The 20,299-nt window shown below is 40.5% G+C and overlaps 1 protein-coding gene across 2 annotated transcripts in view; it reads left to right on the top strand.

Moving 5' to 3' along the window:
• cntn4 (contactin 4) overlaps positions 1–20,299 on the top strand; it is a 201,486-nt gene that overhangs the window by 122,498 nt on the left and 58,689 nt on the right. For both annotated transcript variants that reach the window (XM_026168944.2, XM_026168946.2), the window contains exons 9-11: positions 3,338–3,477; positions 10,619–10,748; positions 11,496–11,646. In XM_026168944.2, coding sequence (XP_026024729.2) covers positions 3,338–3,477; positions 10,619–10,748; positions 11,496–11,646 — 421 coding nt within the window. The remainder of the gene's footprint in view (positions 1–3,337; positions 3,478–10,618; positions 10,749–11,495; positions 11,647–20,299) is intronic.

A 20,299-nucleotide genomic window follows, 5' to 3' on the forward strand; every position in this document is an offset into this window, starting at 1 on the left:
CAAGACTCCAGCATAGCTAAACAAAACTACACAAATACCCCCTCTGGTTGCCTCATCTACCTCTTGTTATCAGACTTTTTTGTCTCTCTCTTTCCCAACACACACACGGGCCCACGCGCGCACACTTTGACTACATGCTGAATGTGTAATGCACAGAGATAGTGGGATTTGCAGCCACTGAATTTCTCCGTGTTCTCCTGTGCATCACGCTTTACTTGAAGGCAAAATACTGTATAGCGAAGCCAATTAGAGCAGGATTTGTACTGTAAGTGAAAAGGTCAGTCCTTGACGGTGACATTAGGTGAGATCTGTGGAATGGAAAAGTGTGGTCAGCTATTCCTCTTGTCCTGCTACTGGCCTTGTGTGATATAGGATGATAGTGGCTGGACCTACATATCAAGAGGAACGCACAGAACATTACACACAGGGAGAGCTTTAAAGATCTAGTTTTATGTACCTCTTTTCCAGCTTAGTCATTAACCAGCCCTGAGTTACTTGCATGACACAGCAAGAATCAATTCTCCCTCCGTATAATTATACCATTATTTACCGAGACTGTATTGAATGGAGCGTTTTTATGGTGCCGGTGCCCACCCTAATGAATATGGATCTGGTTTTCATCCTTTTTGTTCAGATATAAGAACACTTGGAAAGTAAAAGAAAGCATAAAAGGAGTTCAGTGATCTTTTTACATTTTTTTTAGCTCCAGTCAAAGGCAGTAGATGTGTAATTCAGGGTTTGTTACTGCACTTCAATGAAGACAGATGTTATCATTCACTTGTTGGTTAATTAATGCAGACGTGTGGAGAGAGAGTGTGGACCCAAGTGCAGACACAGACGGTGAGAGACTTAAAGTGAAAGCGAGCCTTTATTACAGCGAGGCAAAGGAGAGAATGACAAAACTGGGAAAAACCTTAAAACAAATATAAGGAAATTAAAGACCGAATACGAAAACCTGAGACAAGGAACAATGAACCTGGAACATGGAGAAATGCAGCAGGTGATACACAGTTGATCCGGCGACAAACAGAGGAAGACAAAAGGCTTAAATACACAGAGGGTTAACGAGGGAATGAGACACAGGAGGAGACACACACAACTGGGAGAAATCACACGCAACGAGACCGGGAGAAGCAAAACTAGAAAAGCCTGACATAGCGCAGGGGACTGTCAAAGTAAAACAGGAAACACGAGACAGTGAAAAGCACAGACATGAAACCATAACTTGACTAGATGTGACACAAGGAACAAAGGGGAAGTACGGAGACAGAGATCAAGAGACTAGAAACTAAATAACAACGACATGAAAGACTATTAATAATTCAAAAACACAAAACGCCGGCTCACAGACCCAGACTCACGTCACTACGCCTCAAATGTATGCACATATACAAATGTGTGTGTGTGTGTGTGTGTGTGTGTGTGTGTGTGTGTGTGTGTGTGTGTGTGTGTATACACACATATATAATGCACATACTCACTGGCCACTTCATTAGGTACAGCTGTTCAAGTACTCATTGATGAGTCGTTCACGTGGCAGCAGCTCACTGCATTATGGCATGTAGAGATGGAAGAAAGGAGATTTTTTTGAGTGAACATGGTGTGCTTGTTGGTGCCAGGCAGGTTGGTCTGACTATATCTGGTGGTCTACTGGGCAGAAGGTTTTCATAAGACCCTGTGCAGTTCTGTGAAAAGCCTGATTGAAACTTTGCGTTTGGACCTTAAGAGAGCTGTGCATATGTGAATGCCCACAAACCTCGATGAGCTGAAGCAACTTTGTAAAGACGAGCCAAAAGTGCAAATATGTGAGAGACTGATAAAGTAAAGGATTACTTCATGTTAGTGCTGATAAATGTGCTTCTGCACGCCGAATGACGGGGATGTTAGTTTTTCACAGGACTGCTTAGAGTCCTGTGAAATCTTTCTTATTCACAGGATCGTGTGAAATTCCAAATACAAGTGTTGCTACAAGTGGGAAGAAAATTTGTAACTAGAATTGAATAAAAGCACACAACAACCACACTACTAAACCACTCCTTTTACTGGATTTAACAGCTTATTAACAACCTTTGGTTTCTGACATAAATGCATGTTCTATTTGTTTTTATAATAAATGACTGAACTGATTCATTATTCAGTTTTAAAATGATGAGCACTGTCATTCACTGCACTTTGTGATTGATGTTCTGCAGTCTATTACACAGTTCCAGTATAAATAATGCAAATAACAACTGGGTTAAAGGGTCTGCAGTCTTCCTCGAAAGCTGCATTATGCCCCCAAACAGCAGAGAGAGAGTGCAACCTTTTCTTGCCTCCATATATTACAGTTCAATTTTCAGTCGTTAGAATATGACATCCTTCAAGACTTTACTTCTGCACATTAGAAAGATCATTTCTCATTCGTTCTTAGCATTTACAAATGTGTTAGAAAATTAGGGCAAATAACAAAGTGCAGCTGTCTACACTTTGGACAAAGATTGGTCGTATGTGTCTGCGCGATCAAAACAGATAAACTTAAAGAGTTCTGCTCATTATGCTTGCATTATTTCATTGTGTAAATCCCTGCACTTGTAATAGTGCTTCTAATTGTGAAAATCTCCCACGCCCTTATGTGTGGGTCATGGATATAGAAGATGCAGAGGAGAAAAGAGGATGGATGGATGGTATGATGGTTGTCTACTGTAGTTCTTCCCCTGTTGCGTTGGAAGAAGGGTGTGACATGTGAGGCCGATGAGTGTATTTGACTAAATGTCAGACTAATCAGAAGGTTGGTGGTTCAATCCCTGTCTTCTCGAGTCTGTATGCCAAAGCATCCTTGGACAAGATACTGAACGCTGAGTTGCCCCTGGTTCTTTGGAGCATGAATGTGTGTGAATGTTAGGTGCAATAGCATGCACTTAGATGCAGAAAAATAGGTGCTTGTGTGAATGAGACATGTTGTGTACAGTGCTTTGAGTACTTGAGTAGGAAAGTCCTATAGAAGACCAGTCCAGTGAAAGTGTAGTACTACACATGCATGTTTATTTCAGGTACTGTGTAAATTTCCTCATCAGCAGGCATTCACTGTCAATGACAAGGAAATGACAAGATAAGTGTAACACTTCAGGAATCCACAAAACATCCAAACATGTTGATGGCTTTGGATCACGCTGTCTGAAAGAAACGCTTTATTTCGGTAGCACCAACTTAAGCACTGATATGACATCTTTTGTGCACGGTACTTTTGTGGGTTAACCATAGTGTTTTGCTGCATGTATGAGGTGTTTTGAGAACATCAGATTTGTGAATTGAAAAAAAAGTGTTCACTCTAATTGCCTCGTACTTCCGCTCTTTCCAGCTCCTCCTCATCTCATCGAGACGCCCCAAGATGTCCAGAAGCTCATCGACGACTCGCTGGCGTGGGAGTGCAAAGCCACCGGGAAGCCCAAGCCTTCATACAGGTGGATGAAGAACGGGGAAAACCTGGAGTCTACCGAGGTGAGAGCTCCCGGCGACCCGCGTGTTTTTAGAACTGAAGAAAAGGGCTAGACCTTCTTCGGCAGCTTCGCGACAGATGTTTCTCACACACTCCGCGCTGCCGAATGAAGGATTGGAGCAGCCATGTACTGTACTTTCAGAGCTTTATTGCGCTGCTTGTTCAAGCTTTACTGACTAATTACCTTGCATTATATTCTTCTTCATTACAACACAGTGCCTCCTGTTCAGTTTATGTTACTCACTTCTGCAAAACAGCATTTATTTCAAAGGAATTAAACTGTGTCTGCTGTGCTGAGAGACGAAACTGTAAGCAGGCCAAGTACAGTGATGTAAGAGCCACCCTAATCTTCTGCTAAATCTCTCCACGCCGAGCGCGGTTATTAATCCTGTGCCACCAAAGAAGAAAAATACAAGATTCTCTATACAAACATTGTATATCCTACTTTCATTTTAGCTCGCCGCCCCCCTCCGGGTCCCCATTATGAGTCCGGTGATGAGAGATGAGTCTATTAGGACCAGCCTACTTCCACACCTAACTTTAACTGAACTCTGCTGTTGGCATTTGCAAAAATATGATCCCCTGTATTTGTTATTTATGTTGGATTATGATATCAGATCATTTAGTCAGGTTGTTTGGAAAATAACGATTGGACATTCAGGCACAGCGTGCACCTGATAAATAAACAGGCATTATGTTAATTTGCTTCATTATGCAAGAAAGGCGACAAACACACCAGAGGATATCGATCAGTACTTGAATGTTATACATGTGGTTGAAATGAACTCTGTGTTGTTATTACTGGAGGCAGTACTCCACACAGCACAGGCTTTTTCATATAAAAAAAATGATTTGGCTTGCCATCAGGGGAGAGTAATCAACAACCTGTTTAGCCAATGGCAAACGCTTTTATCAGCACCTCTTATGAGGTAAGGCTCTTGTGTTTTTGGTGTGTGAGAGTAATCATGTTATTGTTTTTCTTATTTGGCAGTTTCTTAAAAACAGTAAACAACAAAGCATTTGATTGATCCCGTTTGACTCCCTGTGACCTTACTGCTTCTTTCTCTGTTTACTGGAGGTGCAATGACAAGTCCAACAAATGTAAATAAACCCATATTTTGTTCACAATGAGCGACTAAGGGTTGATAATATTATTGGGCATAGACAGAGTTTTTTGCTCAAGTAAAAATGAGCAGAGGTTCAGCAATCTGCAAAATTGTAAAACTGTTTGAATATCTTATTATTTACAGTACATAATATCATCAAAAGATTGTGAGAGTCTGGAGAACAAGGTACAAAGCAGAAACTCAATATTCAAGGCCCATAATCTTCTCCCGTGGCGTTGCATCAAAAACATGCACGATCCTGGCATGGAGATCACCGCACAGACTCCGAAACACTTCCAGAAACCGCTGTCTGTGACCACAGTTTACAGTGCCATCCTCGAATGCAGGTTAATCTGCTCCATCAAGCAAAAAAGACGCTACAAAATCAGGAATGTTGCAGTCTTCTCTTTCTCTAAACTTACTGAATCCAGGAATGAAGCTAGGAAACACGGTTTGAACACAAGAAAAGTGGAAAACTGTTCCGTGGTGGGACAAATCAAAGAGAACATTTCTGGAAACGTGGACGCCACATCCTCTGGACTAAAGAAGAGTTCAAAAGCATCTCTGATGGTATGGGTGCATCGGTGTTTTTGGAATTGGCAACTTGCACAACTGAAAAGGCAACATGTGCTCAAATCCACATGATGTGTTTTTCAGCAGAGGCCTATTTATCCCCTTCGTATATTTTATTTATATTGTCTCTGTATTTATATATATATGTGTGTGTGTATAACTCTGTAACTTCTGTCGGTGCTGTGCTTTTTTGGAAATCGAATTTCCCAGAGGAACCCACCCGAGGGATTAATAAAGTTCTATCTTATCTTATCTCTTATCTTGCATAATTCGGCAAGACGATGCTAAACTACATACTCCATCTATTCATAAAGCAAAGTAGAAGGATCTGTGTGCCGAAGTGGCCTGCCGTCCAGACCTTTCACTAACTGAAAACATGAAAAAACTAAAGAAACAAAGACGACACGAGGCTGCTAGACTCCTATAAAAGACAAGTGCAGGAAAACATTTCTGCCTCAAAAGTCCAGCAACTAGTCTCCTCAGTTGTTAGATGTGTGCGAACTGTTGCTACAGGAAGAGGGGAAGCTACACAGTGATAAACACGATGTCACTAATATGACCTTATTTTTTAATTAAAATGCTAAACATTTGATTTATATTTTATATTCTACTGTCAATAAAACAGATTTGTGAGATTTGCACATTTTACACAGTGTGCGTGCTTTTTAAGAATTTGGGTTATAGATTAAATTTCTAAAGATCGCTTCAAAAACGGAGGAAAACTACACGCACAGTTCATCACCCTCTGGATACGGGGCAGTAAGTGCATGATTAAAGGTTAGAGTGATGGCACTGATGTTTGTGCTGCACAATTCTTCTTAACATACACATAATTAATGGATACATTCCAAACGCATGGGTGAATGGATTAATCAGCAAAGGTGTTGCATTGTTTGAAATGCCACCATTAACCGCAGTGGCTTAATGAGTGGAAGAGGGAAAGGTCAGTGATGTAAGAAGCGGTGGGGAGAGGAGCTGCCGTTTGTTGTTATTTATTAACGATGAATCAATTGCGGCTCTTCTGACTGAGCAGTTCACTGAAAGTAACTTCTGATGAACTTTGAGCATAAAAAAAGAGCAACGTAAAAGTCATTTTTTGACTGTCGGTTCCTGGAGGGGTCAAATAGTCAATTATATGTGCGCTACATTTACTTGTTAAATGATGACATATGGACCGTCCACTAAGCTCACATGCTTTCAGTGTACTGCAGTGCTGTGCCCCTGTTTTAATACACATGAACAATCATTCAGCTGCCATTCTAGCCCTCTCCAGCTTTAGCATTAGCACGTTCTTGGATGAAGTAGGAACAGTTTCTGGAGTCTTCCTCATACCTTAGGTGGTTCTTTTCTCAACTCAGCACTTGACTTTTATTTTAAAAAGCAAACTTACCCTCTCCTAAAAACTAAAGACTAGCATAATCATAGTTTTGTAGGCAGCTGTGGAGTGGCAGATAATGATGTCATTAACCTTCCAAAAACAGACTAGTATTGGGGTTTTTTTACCTTCATTTATCATCAGAGTCATAGCAGGACTGTACTTCATGTGTTTTTGTTTAAAAATTAACTTTATCCAGAACATTCTATATTATTTCTTTGGATTTCAGCTGGTTTATAGTTAAATTGTTACTCTTCTCATGAATCCCTTTTCTCCATGAATGTTGGACACTGGACTTAATTATACCTCCTTGGACAACAGAGCACAGTACTGTGCAAAGGTTCTAGGCAGGTGAGAAAATATGCTGTAAACAAAGAATGCTTTCACAAATGGAAGTGTTAATAATTGATTTTCATCAATCAACAAAATGCTGTGAATGAACAAAAGACAAAAAATAAAAACAGTATTTGGTGTGACCACCCTTTGCCTTCTTCTTGGTACACTTGCACACAGTTTTTGAAGGACCTCGGCTGGTAGGTTGTTCCAAACATCTTGAAGAACTAAGTAGGCTTCCTCACAGCCTTCTGTCTCTTCATGTAATCCCAGACGCACTCGATGATGTTGACATTAGGGCTCCGTGGGGGCCGTACCATCACTTCCAGTACTTCCAGTTCTTCTTTGCGCTTTGGCTGTGTGTTTGGGGTCGTTGTCCTGCTGCAGAATACATTCGGGGCCAATAAACAATCATTTATATTTGTGAAAGCGTTTTTTGCTGACAGCATTTTTCTACACCTGCCTAAAACATTTGCACAGTACTGTAAATTTGCATTATAAAAGTTGAAAGAATTTTTTTTAACTTTTTATTTTGTAGTTTTTCCAAATTTATAGTACATGCAAACAAAAATATGAAAAGGAACACAAAAGAAACAAACTAAAAGGAATAAAGGACACTTAATCTGTGGAAGAGAAAAAAAAATATTAAAAAAATTAAAAATAAAATAAACAACGAGGAGAGGTCCCTGCCTTATGGGGATGAGTCTTATAGGCTATCCATTTTGTCCACTGTTTTCGGTGTTTGTCAGATTTCAGTCTCAAAGTGTAGGTCATTTTCTCCATTATATATATGTCCTCGATTACATCAGTCCATTCTTCCAATTTTAAAGGGTCACTTTTCAGCCTGTTTTTTGTTATTACCTTTTTGCTTGACAACAACATAATTTTAAACAAGTAATGGTCCTCCTTTCTTACATTTTCCCATATTCCAAAATATATTACTCGTGCCTCACACGGCACGTCATACCCCAGCACTTTCTTCATTGTTACTGCAATGCTTTCCCAGTAAGGTTTGATATTTTTACACTTCCAAAACACATGAGAATGATTGGCGTCCCAGTCTCCACATAATCTCCAGCATCATTTGTGTATAATTTTCTGAAACATCCGTAGACAAATAAGTGCAAAATTCATTCCTGGAACCAGAGCCGTTGAAAAAGCGGACGTCATTGCTGAGTTCTGTAGCGACGCTTTAATGGGTTTTTACATATTTTTGAGATTTTTTATTATGGACCCACAGCGAACAAGCTTTTGTGTTCAGTTTTTCTCAGGATTGCTTTTATTACCTGTGTCAGAAAAGCTATGTTTCTTTTCTTGTGGCATTTTCATCTGAAGGACCTCACTCTCTGCTGCTTTATTGACAATGGCTGCAGGATTAAGTAGCGCTGCAATTAAAAGGAAACTCCACCATGAAACAGGATTTAGTCCATTTAAAGGACCACCGTACTCATAGCTTACTGCTCTGCACTTGAATTTAGGTTTCCCTGCTCTCTTAGGACTCTTATCCAAAAGGCTTCAAATAATGTTGCTTTAAGTGTGGTTTAATACTTAAAAAGGATCAGAGAGATGGTTGAAATTCCTTGTTTTCCATGTTCGTTCAAGCTCAAGTGGAGCAAACAGGCTTCGCCTCAAGTTTTGTTCTTGTTATTATAAAGCCACTGTTGAGCTTAGTTCATGTCTGCTACTTCTGTCCTGCTCAGGCACATTAAATGAATCAAACATCTGAGTAGAATGAGCAGATTTCTTTAACATTTCTCCTCCAGTGAGCACTAATAATTTCTTTTTGTTTGAACCCTTTTTCTTAGTCAACAACAGTGTTGGTCAAGTTACTTGAAAAAAGTAATCAGTAACTAATTACTGATTACTTCCCAAAAAAGTAATCCCGTTACTTTACTGATTACTTATTTTCAAAATTAATTAGTTACTTAGTTACTTTTTAAAAACACGATTTACAACTTGAATAGGTGATAAAGCGATAGATGTTTCAGCCCAATTCTACTTTTTCTGCATAATCCATCATACAAAATGTAATCAAATGGAAAAGTCTCTTTTTAAAACTTGTTTTATCAGTTTTAATTTTTTTTTATGCATCAAGCAAAAATTTAATTATATGCAACATTCACTGACTGGAAGAAATTTGTTTAACATTTAAACCTATTTTCTGCACATTCCAGCACATAAAATAAAATATTTTTTGTGTTTACACTCGCTCTTTCAAATAAATGCAAGTAAAACACAGCAGAAAATAAATAAAATCAAAGACTCAGCGGTCCTGTTGCTCTATTTTCACCTGTAAAGCAGGAGTGGCGTAGGTGGAGGTTTACCCTGGTGCAGGTGTGCCGCAGCGGTCAGTTGAACAAGTAACGCGTTACTGCTCATCTCTGGTCAACAAAGATCAAACTTGAAAGATTAGAGTATAAGAGAATGAAAGACCCCCCACCCTTTTGTTCTGGAATGCAAATGAGTAGATTGAAGTTGTGATAATATCATATGAAATGTAGCCTGTGCAAGTGTTACAGGCATTTTGCATCATTCTTACAAAGACTAGTAATAGTAATCCTAACCCCCCCCAGAAAAGCTCACTTTTTCAATTTATTCATATTTTTTGAGTTTTTGTTTTGTCTTGTTTGTTTGTTTTATCACGTAAATCACACCAGAGTTGTTGGCAAATGACATTGCCAATCATTTTCATTCAGCATAAGGCGTACAGATGGTCCCCCCCAGGTCCCTGCATGAAAAACTGCTGATTTGAGAGGAATGTCATGGTTAATTAATAGCTGCCATAAATGGGAATGCTTTCCATGCACAGACTGATACACGCCAGCATTCGCCTCCTTCGCCAGCAGGGATGTTCGCCCCTGCACATCCGGAGGTGCCTGAGCGGTATGGAAATTCAGGCGCAACCTGCTCAAACACAGGATTAGTTTGTGATCTTTCGACGAGGACGGTCTCTCTTTTCATGTCACAGTACCTTAATCCCCGGCAACTGGAGCACAGGCCGCTCCAAAAAAAAAAAAAAAACCCTATGGAAATAGGCTCTGATGACATTATGGGTGAAGCCGGAGGAGAACGCAGCAGACGTAGGGACACGGGGGAGGCGAAAAACCTGACACAGCTGCATAGAGATGTATGAAAACTGCTCAAGGATTTAATACTGTAGTGAAGGAGCGGTGCGAAAACTCGAGTTCAGGGAGATAAATGTATACTGGGGATTAAATGTCCGACTGATTCACTGATCCAGCCGAGTTTTTAGTTCATCGGGCCTAGCCGTCCTTAAATAGATTTTAATTTGATGGCTCAGTGACGAGCAAGATTTTCCCCCCGTAGGCGGGCAAATAGTCCAAACAGATGAAGCGGTGGTACAGCGTGACCATGTACACAGCACTTAGTATGTACAGGGCATACCTATCTGGAAAGCAATTTTCACAGCGCTGTATACCTCAGATGTCTCGATACTCCTTCCCCTCTTATCCCCTCTTTCTGCTGAAGGGGAAACGGGCCCTGTGGTGCAGTCAGAGATATAAATAGAGCATGGTTTTATTTCACTCTCATAAACATGTAGATTGATTAGGGTCATTTTCCGCTAGCCTGCCTCCATCCACCCAAGCCTTTGCCTCCATTAGTGATGAAAACCTAGATTTATTGCCACGTCTGTCACTTCCAGACCATAATTCACTGGGCCGCTGGCTGCCTGTTTTTATGTAGATGAGCCATGGGAGTAAAGCATATTAAAGGCACATGTCTGTTTGTCCGTAGGAACGCATACAGGTCGCCAGCGGGGTGTTGTCAATCAGTCGCCTGACCCTGACTGACACCGGCATGTATCAGTGTGTGGCCGGCAATAAGCACGGGGAGGTCTACTCCAATGCAGAGCTGCGAGTTATAGGTAAGACCCCGCCCCGGTTTACAGAGTGTGCAGGGATGCGCACACCCACTCTGGCATGTGCGCATCCCTGCTTGAGATGTGTGCGCAAGAGTGTTTGTTTTCAAGTTTGCTCCCTCTTCAGATGACCTCTGGCCTCCCTCTTATTGGCCACTAATTGAAAAGCATTAATTATAAGATGAATGCGTCCTGCTGACAGTGATGTATGCTCGGAGCTGCTTTGTTCACCAGCCTCGCCCATCTGCGCTGTCAAGCCCGTCACTCTTCGCTCTTTGTCGGCAGCCGCCCTCATTCACCATTCAACCTCCGGCGCGTCTCATCCTGATCGTGTAGCCGATTGGGCTCGGGCTCAATACACCTGATTTTACTGGTCAATGGGGAGAAAAAAAGAGGATGTCGGAGAGGTTATCGGACAGCACACGATTTTTTTAAAGCGAGTTTTAGCGCAGGCGAGTTGTTATGAGAGTGATCAGACAGCACATGCAAGCCTGTTATCAATCTCTTCAACCCATCAGCTGTGGGCATTACTATTCAGCGTTCTGATTACTAATTATTCGCATTATAAAGATCTTTAATCCACTGTCATTGATTTACCCGCAGCAATAATTCAATGTATTTGTAATGTAATGGTGAAAAACTGTTGAGCCCCACATTTAAAATGAAATAAACGATCAGAGATGAATTGTAGGAAGGAGAAGAAAGTGTGAGGCTTTTACAAATACTGGCTTTAACATGCTGCTCTTGTCTCAGCTGTTGCCCCAGATTTTTCTCACAATCAACTGAGGAGCCAGACGCTGGTGAAGGTAGGAGGAGACGCGCTCGTCGAGTGCAAGCCCAAGATGTCTCCTTGGGGTGTGATCTCTTGGCGGAAGGGCAGCGAACCACTGCGAGAGACCGACAGGTAGCGCAATATTTGCTTTTACCACGACACTAGAACTGCTGTGCTTTTTGCATGTGCTCTTATTGCTCTGAGACACAAAGACAGACACGTCTAAACAACACTCGCCCCCTTCCACACCTCTCATCTGGTTCTCATTTAAGCATATCGCTGTAAAAGCCTCCAACAGCAGTGTGTTGTGCAGCTGGTTGCCGTGAATGACGAGATGCACACATTTTAATAACAGAAAATGTAAATCACTGGCGCATTAGCACATTTTAAATGCCTGTTTGACTTGGCAAAGGCAACTTCCTGTGTACTATTTAACCAATAACCATAAAGTTCGATTCAATTCAATTTTATTCATACACCGCCTAATCACAACAGTCACCTCGGGCACTTTATATTTATATATTTGTAAGGTAAACACGCAGCATCACCTTATTCAGACAGAACTCTAAACTTCAAATCTAATTAACTCAACAGTAAGATTACTTTAACAGTACCTGCCCACTATGTGTCAATAACATAGTTTTTCCCATCTTTGTGATTAGCCACAGAAATCTGTTGATATTCCATGATTTCTGATTGTCTCGTCACTGATAGCCACTTCCTATATGTGCACTTGTAAACTGTTTGGCCACCATCACTGATGACTGCCAAGACTTGGAGAACACCTTAAAAGAAAACCGAAAATTACTTATTCTGGTAGCAAAGGGTTCGAGCTAGGGATAAAGGTAAGATCATCACTGATGACCTAGTTCTTGTGCTTGCATTTATATATAAAACATCAAAGATATGTTGACAAATCAATCACAACACTGACCAACTAAAGATGCAGGCAACCTTAAAGTGACCACTATACTGTGCTTTATCAGACTTGTCATGAGGATGAATGTGTATACCGTTTGGCTTGCATACTGTAACGTAGTGTTAAATTAGCGCATGTTTTGTATGTCTGTCGAGGCCTGAAATCACAAAAGAAACTGATTTATTTGTCTTTTTAGGAATTCAAAAGGACAGTGTCAGTGTGCACCACAACGCTTCAATCTCTGAGGCTTATTTTGTGGTCGTACTTCCATGGAGAGATTTTGATGCACTCCTTAGATGTGGCTAAGAATAAAAACAGCTTGAAGCTGAGCTGAGTAATGGTTAATGGGGTTTACCGTGTTTTATCTCCAGCTTTTTAGTGGCGGCCGAATAGACCGGCTGCTGAGTAAATTTCAACGTGCTAATCAAGTACTTTTCACCTCAGCGGGACGAGAACGGCTCCAGAAATCAAATCATTCGAGTTCTGTCGGGTTTTTGAGCAATGAGGAACGATCTCAGCGTCCAGCCACGTTTGACCTCTGAAATGTCACGCGTGCCACACGTGGTAACTCTGTCGGTCTTGTGCGCGTCTGTCAGAGTCCAGCGTGAAGTCTGGCCCAGTAACCTCGCTCGGAGACAGGGGTCGCCCATTGGGTGTCACCGTTCTAGCATGACCCGGCTCTGACAGCAGGGCTGTGTGCAGAGTGTCTTGCCAGGCTTTGCATATATACAAAGCAGTGTTGTTGCTTGTCAAACAAAGTGGCGGGGAATTTGCATAGTGGTTTCGCTGCTGGTGCCCTTCACTTGCCCTGTGCCACTTCCATAACAAACTTCAACCTCACAGCACACTTTGATCCTGTTGTTTGGAAATCATACTTTGGATTGTTTGACATGAATCGACGTTGCTGCGAATGAAGCGACGAATAAAGCGGCAGAGCTCAAAGTTAAATAGATGCTTTGCAATTCTTTGTTTCCCTGAAGTTCCATCACTGCACGCACTTGCCCTTCACTCTTCTCACTTACTGCTGACTGTACTCACTCGGTGACCAACTGCTGAGATAAATAACAAATGACTCGAGATTTGAATCATTCAAATATAATCACACAACAACTCCTGAATAATTGAAATTAGAAGTTTGTTGTGGGCGAAGCTGCAGCAGAAAGATAGATTTACTTTAGTTCTTCAGTGCAGCAGCGAGTATTAGACTAATGGACATTTAGTAGATGGATTTCTTTAACGCTGTCTTTGTTCTGGTAGTTTGAAAGTCTGTTTGATGCTCGCTAATGTGTTTTAATGCTTTTATTCGCACTAAATAAATGATATTTGGCTGAGACCACCTGTGCCGCTGTTCCAGAATGAAACGGAAAAGAAGCACAGATTTGAAATTAAAATTGAGACAGTCCCAGCTGTATTACATTAAAAGGAATCTTTTTAGATTTTAATTTTTTTTGCCACGATAGCAGACTTTAAAGACAACTAGGAAGTAGAGTAACTGTTTGTGGAGCATGACAACACACACCAGACTCTCATCTGTGACTGCAACACACGCGCACGTAACCACACACTTCTGCGTTACAGGGCGCACAGTATAAAATGTTAAGCATCTGCTGTGGCAGTCGTCGGAGAAGTTGCCTTTTTAAGCGGCTGCGCGCTTATAGCCTCTCTGCCTGTAGGTCGACTACAGTATTTATTCTTATCGTGCTGCTTGTTGTGAAAATGATGCGACTTTGATGAAAGCCGATCGCATCCTGATATCACACATCAGTTGTGTGATAAGCACGACTGCTATGCTGCTTCCTTTTACACCCCCCCTTTATGTTACGCACCTATACAGAAACATGCAAAATCACGAGAGGTAGCCGTAAACCCCTTTTGTTGAAGATTAATTGCTTTAATTGCGTTAGTGCTCCACAGTGGCTTCAGCAGAAAGGGAACTAGTGTCACCAGCTGGGCAATCCATCTTCATAGCAGCAGCCCCGTTTTTTTTGTATGTGTGTGTGTTTTTTTTGTGTGGGAGACCAGTGGAGAGGGAGGGAATGTCTTATCTACCCCAGACAACCCTGCAGGGACGAGGTTTAGATGACATCAGCTGGAACAAAGCAGCTGAGAGCGCAGAGTGGGGCAGGTCTTGCTGATGAGTGTGTAAGTGGGCCGTGTCAGGCGCGGAGAGCAGCCTGCAAAACACGCCATTTCAATATGTCACCAGCAGGAAGAAATCAAGTTTGTTAGGCCACTCGCAGCAGATGCGCTCAATCAAGTGTCCTCTCACGAGGCGTCGCAAGATGTGCTGACGTCCCGACGCTGCTCCCTCTTGCATTAAGCGCCATCTTTTAAAGACCTTGAGTATTTATCTCTATCGGCTTTAGAAGCCATGCAAATGTTTGAGGAGGTGTTTAAATCCCGAGGGAGGCATTAAAGAGCTTTGGGTGTGGCGGGTTTGATGCTGTCGCTTCTGCGTCTTTGCTTTGTTGCAAAAAAAGAACAGACAATGCTGGACTTCACATGCATGTAAAATCAATATGCATTTTTTACTCTTTAACAATCATTATAGCCACCTTCTGTAACACAGTGATGGACAGTCAGTATTTCAGCTTCTTTTTTTACTGAGCACAGTCCAAAAGGTTACATGCCTTTAAAAGGCCTAAGATGAGGCAATGTTATGCAAATGCTTTATGCTAAAATTAGATTTCCCTTTATTGTAATATATGTTTTTTCCCCCCACAAAAGATATCCAGAGAGGGGGAAACAATACAGAACCTGCTGGTGGCTGGATTCCTGGGGAAGCAGTATTCAGTCCTTTGTGTGTATTATAATCAGTGAGGGGAGATGGCACTCCATGAACAAAATGCACCCGGCAAACTGCTGCCAAGTCAAAATGCCAGCTGGGCTCCTGTTGTGTCTGTATGTGCAGAACACAGATAATATACAATATGTATAAAAATATGTATTGGTTTGTTGATTAGAAAGCCTGAATATTGCAACCAAACTAAAATAACTGTTAAATACTGATTTGTTGACATTGATTTGGGGATTTTAAATAGATTAAATTATGAAACCAAATTTAAATCATTTAGATTTTATTATATTAAAACAAATAATATCTATACAGTAGTTTAATTTTATTTATTGACAGATTTACTTTTTTGTGAATTTTAGTTATTATAGTTAGCCAAGTTATTTTGTATGTTTTGGCTCCTGCAACATAGGAATGAATAAAATAATGTATATCTTAGATTAGCTTAGCTTAGCTTAGTGTAGCTTAGCATAGCTTAGCTTATCTTTGAGAATTGCTACTTGAATTCAAATTGTTTTTGATTTCTGAAGTCATCCACATAGACTAAAAAAATGCCAACAATTATTTTTAAATAACTGTTCAAAAAACACCAGCTCGGTCACGTTTACCTGACAAAGCAAGTTAACTGAACTGGTGAGTTAACGGAAAGTCAGGGAGACGATTAGGACTGATGCTCCCAACCCAAAGAAAAAAGAAAAAAGAAAAAGCAAATTGGCGACAGCAGGGCTGCACAATTATGGCCAAAATGATTCTCATTTATTTTAATCAATAACATCACAATTATTTACAATAGTTATTCATTGATTTTAGTGACAAAATGTAAATAATAACCCTGCCTTTACATCCATATACACATCTTTGAAGCAAAACAAAGTTGACCCTTTTTATTTATCTAATTCACTGCAGCTCTTTTATAAAAAATCTGAATGAAAAATTGTCAAATTTGAACACAAAATTAAATCAACATTTAAAGCCTTTATGCTAAATTCCGGGCAAATAAAACATCTTTGCAGGCAAATATGAATTTATCTGCTGGAAGTGCATCTCTTAAAGCAAGATATAAGCTCTTTCACTCCATTTATTGTACGTGCGTGATGGATGTGAATAAAGCTCGAAGCAAGTGAGATCCATCTCTTTTCCTCGTGTGACATTTTGCAGAACCCAGAACCCACTTTTGTCCAATAAATTGACAATTTTCTTGAAGTCTTCATTACTCACTGTGTTTAGTGGACAGATGTCTTTGGTCGAATTGAATGCACTTTGTGAGTTAGATAGATGCACTGCTGTGCTGCTGTGCTTTTATGGCTGTCTGCGTTTCACACTAGTAACCACTGCATCGTTTCAGGGTTTTCAGGTGGTTAAATAAGTCAGTTGTCTTAGTTTGCAGTACAGACGCACAGCTGTCTTTGCCTTCTTCTTCGTTAACATCAGTTGTGCTGGATCCACAGTATTTGTAAACAGTGGTTTATGATCAGCTTCAAAGAAATAAGCTGTTTGCCTTCTGCTGTGACAGATATTTGAATTTTGTTGTATATCTGGCTTTTAACGAATCCTGGAAACCACACGCTGCACAGTTCAAGGAACAGCTGTGATTAGCACATTCAGAAATGTGGTCAGTTGCTGATTTAGGGAGCGCTTAATTTGCTTTTGCCATGTATTCTGCTGGTGGAGCATGCGTTTTTCAATATCATTTGATCAGCTTAATTCAATTGTGGGAAGCCAAAATCGTGATCAACATTAATATTGGATTATATGTGACAGTCGGTGTCCTCCAGTCCAGGTTTAACAATCTAAACATAATACCTACTCTGCCCTGTCTTAAAGGATAAAAATCCTCATTCTGACAAACAAACATTTGAACATGTGAAAAACAGACTTTGGGTTTGTGTCTTGGTTTCTCATCAATGACGCCTTAGAGCTAACAGAGCTTGTGATTTCACAAACCAAGTGGGACCTGATAGTGGGTATGTCTAACGTTTATGTGCAATTAATGGTTAACTGTAGCAAGCAACCATTCGAGTGACATCTTTAAACAAAGACAGAAGGCTTGTTTCCAAGGGAACATCTGCTTACAGTTTTGCTAAAAGTTAACTCCCTTTTTCTCACATTAGTAGGTTTAAGCTGTTCAAGTGTTAAGTCGCATGACATGCAGGAGAAAACATAAAGAATGCGACTGCGGACTAAGTAGGAGATGTTGTAAAATGTCATGTTTTACATTATTATTATTATTATTAAATAGATAAGGTTAGGTCGTGATGAATTCAGTTGGGGAAAAAAAAACATGTTGCTGCCAAGAAATTGTCTTAGTTTTGCACTTAGCCATTGATCAAAAAATAGCTTTATTGGTCTAGACAGGAAATGCTAAGACAGACCATTAATCTTGCTAGAAACTCCTCTGTCTTCAATGGTTTAAGGCACCTAAATCAACACTGCTTTATTCTGTAAGTGTACTCTTGGTGTCAGTATCTGCGTCTTCATCAATACTGGTTGTAGCTTAACAGTTACTTAGATACCTTGTCTGTGGAACCAGGTTGATTAGGAAAAGTCAGAACTAAATTTTCTTAGTGCTGATAAACGATGGATGTAGCCACAATGATTTCACCTACGAGTTGATCACGTTCTGTGAAGCCTCAAGCTGTCTGTTTTTGCTGTGGTCACCTTGGTCTCTTGAATCGGGACATGACAAGCGAGGGGTGGAGAACAGATCTGAGACACACTGAGGGACACTGCACACTTACAGAGAAGCAGCTCGCTTATCACTCAGCATACCCGCCCAAAAGCATAACCTGCTTAATTGTCCTTATTTACTCTAATGAGGACTATAATTTGCAACGTGAACATCATGTTGTAATTAATAAATGTTGATCGTGACTAGCAATTCAGACCATAAACTCATCTGACAAGCGTTTACTGGGGTCAAAGAGCAAGCAGGAACACCGCCATTTTCCCATAGACTTTTACACACTTTAAACACAGGAGTCACCCCCTGAGTGGAACAATTCATCACTCCAAAGAACACATCTCCACTGCTCTAAAATCCAGTGGTAGCATACTTTACAACACTGCACCTGACACTTTGCATTGTGCTTAGTGATGCAAGGCTTGGATTCATCTGCTCGGCTATGAAAACCCATTCTGTGAAACTCCCTGCACACCGTTCTTGAGCTAATGCGAAGGCCACGCGAAGTTTGCAGGTCTGTAGCGATCTGCAGAATGTTGTGGACTTCTGCGGAGTACGCACCTCGGCTCCTTACCATGCATGGAGGGTTTCACCCCAAGTCCAGCACCCTGAGGCTGTACGCTAAGCGGAGGGGACTGGTGAGTGTCAGCACCACAGTCCAGGATGAGACAACGAACATCCAAGAATACATTGGGAAGATGGCCCCAACTGACCGAGTGCTCAGTGAATACCTCAGGCAGCAGAAACCCAAGAAAGAGGAGGGAGACGAGGAACCATCATGGAAGGACAGGCCCCTGCACGGTATGTACCACCGGCAGATAGAGGAGGTGGCTGATATCCAGAAATCCTACCAGTGGCTGGACAAAGCTGGACTGAAAGACAGCACAGAGGCACTAATCATGGCAGCACAAGAACAAGCTCTGAGTACAAGATCCATAGAGGCTGGGGTCTATCACACCAGGCAAGACCCCAGGTGCAGGCTGTGTAAAGATGCCCCAGAGACAATCCAGCACATAACAGCAGGGTGCAAGATGCTAGCAGGCAAGGCATACATGGAACGCCATAACCAAGTGGCCGGCATAGTGTACAGGAACATCTCTGCCGAGTATAACCTGGAAGTCCCGAGGTCAAAATGGGAGATGCCCCCAAGGGTGGTGGAGAATGACTGAGCTAAGATCCTGTGGGACTTCCAGATACAGATGGACAAAATGGTGGTGGCTAACCAACCGGACATAGTGGTGGTAGACAAACAGAAGAAGACAGCCGTAGTGATCGATGTAGCGGTTCCGAATTGATTTGATTTTGATTTGATTTTATTTTGATTTTATTGATTAGCATTCAAATTCAAATCTCAGTGAAAACAGTGAAAAAAAAAACAAACAGTGAAAACAGAACAAAAATCTACCATAAAGAAAGAAAGCATGAGACAAGGCTAATCAAAAGGTATTGGCTGAAGCATTTGCTTATTACGCCAACCCTTTTCACAAAATATCTTTTTGTATGCAGCTCCTGTACACAGGGCTTGAAGACAATAATAAAACAAAGCAAAAACCAAACAAACAAACAAACCAACAAAAAAAAAAAAAAACAAAGAAAAAAAACTTTCCACCTTAGATAAGTAACTACATCAAAGCAAAATAATCAAGAGGTTTTTTTCTTCTCCTTTTTGCTCTTTTCATTCTTGATTTATATATTTTTCTAATACTCTATTTTTAAACATGTTTTTAAACAAGGAAAATGAACTACACCTTTTTAAATCACTGTCATAACTATTCCACAGGTTAACTCCTCTAATAGAAACACATCTCTGCTTTATATTTGTCCTTATCTTGTTTTTTTTAAAGAAATCTGTTCCCCTTAAGTCCTATTGACTCTCTCTGACTTTGAACAGCTTCTGAGTACTGGGGCAAAGCAAGTTATTTTGTGCTTTATACATTATCTGTGCCATTTTATATTCAACTAAATCATAAAATTTCAGGGTATTCAGATTAATAAACAAAATGTTAGTTGGTTCTATATAGTTTGATTGGTTTATAATTCTTATAGCTCTTTTTTGTAACTTGAAAATAGGAAGAGTGTTCGTTTTATATGCATTACCCCATATCTCTATGGAACGCCAGGACTGCCATAATGAATTAATTAAATACACCATTAAATAATTAATTAAATGTGGCAATAATTAATTAAAATTGGAATTAATTAATTAAATAAATAGTTATGACACATGTAATTAATTAATTATTGACACATTTAATTATTTATGTATTTCACATTTTAATTAATTATTGACACATTTAATTAATTAATTAATTATTGACACATTTAATTATTTATGTATTTCACATTTTAATTAATTAAAACCGGCATGTGGAAGCTAACAGAACTGAGCTTT

Source organism: Astatotilapia calliptera, chromosome 5 (genome assembly GCF_964374335.1).
Source record: "Astatotilapia calliptera chromosome 5, fAstCal68.1, whole genome shotgun sequence".
Taxonomy (NCBI): Eukaryota; Metazoa; Chordata; class Actinopteri; order Cichliformes; family Cichlidae; genus Astatotilapia; species Astatotilapia calliptera.